The following is a 5,676-nucleotide window of genomic DNA, read 5'->3' on the forward strand; positions in this document are numbered from 1 at the left end:
TTTTTTAGATTGATATCTTATCATCCCTCTACGTGCCATATATTAAACGATATTCACTGTATGCCTATCTCTATTGAGTGTAAATGACTACACTCAACCGATAAAAATGAGTCGAGTGACTTTTTGAGTGCAATCGAAATTTGGTGGTTTCGATAAAATATTGGATTGACAAAGTTTCGATGAGAAATGTGGCGTCTCCATCAAAGAAAACTTCACGAACAACAACATACAGGCTTTGAGTCTGAGTTGACATTGGAGTTTAGAACAAAAAATGGATGAATGTCGTTTTCATAGCAATTTTTTTTGTATCAGTTAAAAAATGTTCAATCAATGTTCGTATAAAACAGCCGAAAAATTTCTTGTAAAATTTTGTTCAAAAGCCGAATAAACCCAATTGAAGTCGTCACTTTTGAAAATTGCGCAGATTTGTAGCTTTTATCAGCCGATCGGGCAACACTACTGTTAAAACCCATTAAGTGTACAATTCATACGTGGGCCAATAACATTGAAATACTTGTCAAAATCGGCGTAGAAAGAGAGCGATAAATAGTGCGAAATGTTATATAGATTGGACTGCGGCATGACAGTCTTATAAATAGTCATCTCTGTTTTACTGAAACGTACACGTCAGACGAAACATTTTGTTCCATTAGGAAAAGATAAAAAAAAAGTAAATAGTTTTTTTTTTCTTCAAGTAAACGTTGGCACTATAGCATTTTCTAATACGTCAAAATTCAATCTCACCGTCACTTGAGTTACTTTTAATTCAAGAAGTTCGGTTTATCATTTTAATTTATTTTATTTTCATCACTCAGGTGAGAATCAATCGTGAATATTCATTGCAACGCTACGGAATATACTTTCTCCATTGTGACGAACCGAAATTATAACCTCAATTGAAGTGATTTTCTTTTGATGTGTTTTACTTTTTTTTTACGAATTATGGAATTAATTGTGGGTGTTTTTTTTTGTCTGTGCCATTTCAGATTTAGTCGAAACAAAAAAAATTTACAAAATGAAGCAACGATTGGTGGTTGCGCTCATAGTAAGCACATTAGCTTTATTAGGTAGTGTACAATATGCATTTGGAGCGGCTGTGATGTCTATCGATTTGGGCAGTGAATGGATGAAAGTAAGTTTTTATGGCCCATTAAATAGTGAATGTTAATTTATTGATGGATTTATCGTGTTTTTCGTTTTTTTCGCGACACGCATAGGTCGGTATCGTTTCGCCCGGTGTTCCTATGGAAATTGCCCTGAATAAAGAATCGAAACGGAAAACACCGGTCATTCTATCATTCCGAGATGGACAACGACTTTTTGGCGAAGATGCGGCTACGGTTGGACTTCGTTTCCCAACAAAAAGTTTCCATTATTTATTGGATTTGTTGGGTAAAACCGTTGACAATCCAATTGTTAAATTGTATCAAACACGTTTTCCATATTACAATATCGAAGCGGATCCGGAACGAAATACGGTCGTGTTTAAAATTGATGATGACACTAAGTACAGCGTTGAAGAATTGATTGCTCAAATTTTGCAGAAGGCACGCGATTTCGCGGAGAGTTCGACCGGTTTGTGTTTTTTTTTTGTGGTTTTCAATTCAAATTTTCCATTTTACAATTTTCGTTTGAGCGAATTGTGTCATGATTTCATTCGATTAAAAAAAAATTAGGTCAACCAATAACGGAGTGTGTCATTACGACTCCTGGTTTCTTCGGGCAAGCTGAACGAACGGCTCTGTTGACCGCCGCCAACCTCGCCAATATCAAAGTGCTGCAACTCCTCAACGACTATACCGCAGTTGCCTTGAACTACGGTATTTTCTCGCGCAAAGAAATCAACGACAAAGCCCAATACTTTGTATTCTACGATATGGGAGCCTATCACACCACGGCCAGCGTTGTTAGCTATCAATTGGTGAAAGACAAAGCAACACGTGAAACGAATCCAGTTGTTCAAGTTATTGGCGTTGGTTATGATCGTACGTTGGGTGGTTTGGAGATGCAATTGCGTCTACGCGACTACTTGGGCAAAGAGTTCAACAAAATGAAGAAAACAAAGACCGATGTATTCACCAATCCACGTGCATTGGCCAAACTATTCAAAGAAGCTGGTCGCGTTAAGAACGTTCTTTCCGCAAATACGGACCATTTTGCTCAAATCGAAGGTTTATTGGACGAACAAGACTTCCGGTTGCAGGTGACTCGTGAAAAGTTCGAGGAATTGTGCAAGGATTTGTTCGAACGTGCCGTTGGCCCACTTGATCAAGCGCTAAAGAATTCTGGTCTTAATTTGAGTGTAATCAATCAAGTCACACTGTTCGGTGGAAGCTCACGTGAGTAAATACATATTGAACTGAACAGATAAGATTAAGTCCGATCAATGACATTTGCATTGATTTTAATCTTGATGTTTTTGTTTGCTCAACAGGTGTGCCGAAGGTGCAGGAGGCGCTTAAAACATTTGTCGGTAAGGAATTGGGTAAGAATATCAACACCGACGAAGCGGCCGCATTGGGTGCTGTTTACAACGCAGCTGATCTCGCAACCGGTTTCCGTGTATCGAAGTTTATCGTCAAAGAAGCTGTTTTGTTCCCAATCCAAGTGACTTTCGAACGCGAAGGAAACAGCGGCAACACAAAGGTGGTGAAACGTAGTCTCTTCACGGCATTCGGATCGTATCCACAGAAGAAGGTCATCACATTCAACAAAAACACCGAAGACTTTGCATTTGAGGTTAGCTACGCTGAATTAGATCACTTGCCCAGCAACGAAGTCACAAATATCGGTTCATTGAATTTGCTGAAAATCAAATTGAACGATGTGAACAGCATCATTTCAGCTCATGCTGGCGAGAATATCGAACCAAAGGGAATCAAGGCTCATTTTGTTTTGGACGATTCTGGTTTGTTCTCGTTGTCTGGCATCGAATTCGTTGCTGACAAAAATGTAACCGAACAAGAGGAAGAAAATGCATTTGCAAAGCTTGGCAACACAATCACTAAACTGTTTACCAGCAATGATGAAGAGAAAAAAGAACCAGATACCGAAGAGAAAACACCAGAAGAAGGTGAAAAGGCAGCTGAAGATGGTAAAAAACCAACTGAAGGCGAAGCCGCTGCAAATGCAACCGCAACGAATGAAACCGATTCAACGGCCAGCACTGAAAAGAAACCAATATCGAAAATTGTCAGTATCAAAGAACCAATTCCGTATCATGTTGATTTCTTGTATGCCGTTCATTTGAAGGGTGACAAGTACGAAGAAGCACGCAAAAAGGTCGATAGGCTTAACGAATTGGAACGTCAAATTGTTCGTCGTGAATCGGCTTTGAATGCATTGGAAAGTTTTGTCATTGAAGCAAATCAACGACTCAACGAAGAGGAATATGCCAGCTGCGCTACATCAAAAGAGATCGAAGAACTTCGTAAAGCATGTGCTGATGTTTCCGATTGGATTTATGAAGACGGTCAAAACGCCGATGCTGATACATACGAAAAGAAATTGGTTGAGCTGCAAGCGATATCGAACCCAATCTATGCCCGCCACTGGGAGCACAGAGAACGCTCCGATGTTGTTAACACATTCAACAAGATGATTGCACATGCCAAGACTTTCCTAACAAATGCCAAGAACATGACAAAGGAATCGAATTCCGACAAAGACATTTTCACTCAGGTCGAAATTGAGACACTTGAAAAGGCAATCAACGATGCCGAACAATGGGTTGCCAGCGAATTGGAAGCACAAAATAAATTGAAGAGATCCGATGCGGTGCAAATGACCGTCAAATCTATCACCGATCGCATGGCACTATTGGACCGTGAGGTGAAATATTTGATTAACAAACTGAAAATCTGGAAACCAAAAGTCAAAGAAACTCCAAAGAAGTCGAAGAAAGCGGCCAATGACAGCGAAACCACTGAGAGTGAAACCGTAGGTGCTGAAGCAACTGTTGAAGAACCGAAGACAGTCAATGTGGAACAAGATGTTCCAGCAGCGGCTGATGACCAAAAAATCGATGACGCCGACAAAACCGATGAACACGTTGAATTGTAAATGAAAATCGAGGCACAAACTTTTCCTTAAGACAAAATCATGTTTTCAGGAATAAAAAGAGAGTCATTTTAGGCGCATTCTCCTTTTTATAACAAAAATCTGAAAAAATAGCATTCGTAGCGATGCAAAGATCCAGTGAATCATATACAGTAGAAGAAAAACAAAGTTCGTTTAAGTTACCTTTTCATGCAGCAGAGTTTAGTTTCCCATTTGATGTTCATATTATTTTCAGGATCAAAAAACATGCAGGTCGCCTAATAATTTATGTAAGCTCGATTAAGACTTAAATATGGATGTTTGGCATTTTCTCCATACGCATGAAGAAAACCATAACACTCCAGTACCTTTGCAATTTTTAAGTATGTAAATTAGAAAATTGAATTGAATTTTATAAGAAGAAAAAAAAATCTAATTAATCGACACCATCCATTCCAGCGATCTTGTACTCTTTCTTACAACAGCAAAAACAAAATAATTATATATTTATAAATATCGGAACCAATGAAGATATTCAAGAGAAAAAAAAAACAACAACAAAAACCAGCAGCCAATTTTCCATCATTTTTAAGACGCATGAATAATAAAAACATAATATTGCAAAAATAAGAGAGAAAGAGAGAGAATTTTGTATGATTTAAATTATTTAAAATAATATAAGTGTATAGAATGAGGAGCGAATGTGTCGAAATAAGTGGAAAATCAAGAGGGAAAGTAGTAATAAAATGATTAAATTAAAATACCAAAAACGTGGATGTTACTCTTTCATATCACATATATCATTGTAGGCAGTAGAAAATTTAAAGTGCTTTTTCGTATTATTTTGAGGTGAGTATATAGATATATAATATATTTATATTGCTTTGCCAAGACCTGTTAGAGTCAGTGTCGTCTCTCGCGCATTGCGAGGTGGTGACCAGAGACTTGTTGCAGCCACGACAAGCTATTTCCATTGAATTTGACTTGGAAAATTGGAGAAATTTCCGTTTGCATATATTGGTTTCACTCGCACGATGAATGTGGTATTGCGCGTGTTGAAGGGAAATGGTTGATTTCTCCTTAAAAGCTTTCGTTCCAGTCTGGCTACGGTCATACTGCTCGCACACTCTCACTCTCCCTCTCTCGCTGGAATGATAAGAAATCGGGTTTGATACGTGGTTTACGAAGCCTTATCAGTTTGGCTTTGCCATTGCTCGGCAAAGCATATCGAACCGAAGCAACAACCATACGCAGTCTCACCCATCGCTCTCTGTATAAACGCTCTTGACGACTGCATGCAACAGAATATTTGATCGGTTTATTATTGAATTTATCATGGTACAAATTGCATTTTCGTAATTGGCCCATATTAATTTCTTTTAATTAATCTGATTGAATTGAAGCTTCGATGGAACGCTATTTATTATTATAATAATAAATGAGGACTGAGCCGTGCAATGAGTTTCATTTCCTTGGAAATGATTTGTATTCAATTTTCAATTCAATTATATGTTGGTGAATTGTTTTTTTTCCTCTTTCTCTCCAATGAATTTACAATTATTATTTTCTGAAGCGATTTGTGTTTTTCCCTAACTCAATTAAGGGAAATCAACGTCGAAATCAAATGACATTCGCGGT

At 38.0% G+C, this 5,676-nt stretch overlaps 1 protein-coding gene across 4 annotated transcripts; it reads left to right on the forward strand.

Moving 5' to 3' along the window:
- The first annotated feature begins 363 nt into the window (after positions 1-363).
- Positions 364-4,808, forward strand: LOC129577845 (hypoxia up-regulated protein 1). Of its 4 annotated transcripts, XM_055465611.1 has the most exons (6): positions 364-670; positions 816-901; positions 987-1,132; positions 1,218-1,575; positions 1,677-2,339; positions 2,435-4,808. In XM_055465611.1, the coding sequence occupies exons 3-6, from the start codon at positions 1,016-1,018 to the stop codon at positions 4,060-4,062; spliced, it is 2,766 nt and encodes a 921-aa protein (XP_055321586.1). In that variant the 5' UTR covers positions 364-670; positions 816-901; positions 987-1,015; the 3' UTR covers positions 4,063-4,808. The 4 variants fall into 4 exon arrangements, with proteins under 4 accessions (XP_055321586.1, XP_055321556.1, XP_055321567.1 ...); XM_055465581.1 differs by lacking the exon at positions 816-901 and having other exon boundaries at positions 510-815; XM_055465592.1 differs by lacking the exon at positions 816-901 and having other exon boundaries at positions 510-670.
- The last annotated feature ends 868 nt before the right edge of the window (positions 4,809-5,676 follow it).

This window comes from Sitodiplosis mosellana, unplaced genomic scaffold, assembly GCF_009176505.1.
Source record: "Sitodiplosis mosellana isolate CC-2019 unplaced genomic scaffold, AAFC_SMos_1.0 Smas_scaffold_1, whole genome shotgun sequence".
In the NCBI taxonomy this organism is placed as follows: domain Eukaryota; kingdom Metazoa; phylum Arthropoda; class Insecta; order Diptera; family Cecidomyiidae; genus Sitodiplosis; species Sitodiplosis mosellana.

Excerpts from the sequence above, each read along its gene's own strand:
- LOC129577845 (XM_055465611.1), top strand. The coding sequence starts at position 1,016 with ATGAAGCAACGATTGGTGGTTGCGCTCATAGTAAGCACATTAGCTTTA. Across the intron at positions 1,133-1,217 it reads TGGGCAGTGAATGGATGAAA|GTCGGTATCGTTTCGCCCGG; the intron begins GTAAGTTTTTAT and ends CGACACGCATAG. Across the intron at positions 2,340-2,434 it reads ACTGTTCGGTGGAAGCTCAC|GTGTGCCGAAGGTGCAGGAG; the intron begins GTGAGTAAATAC and ends TTTGCTCAACAG.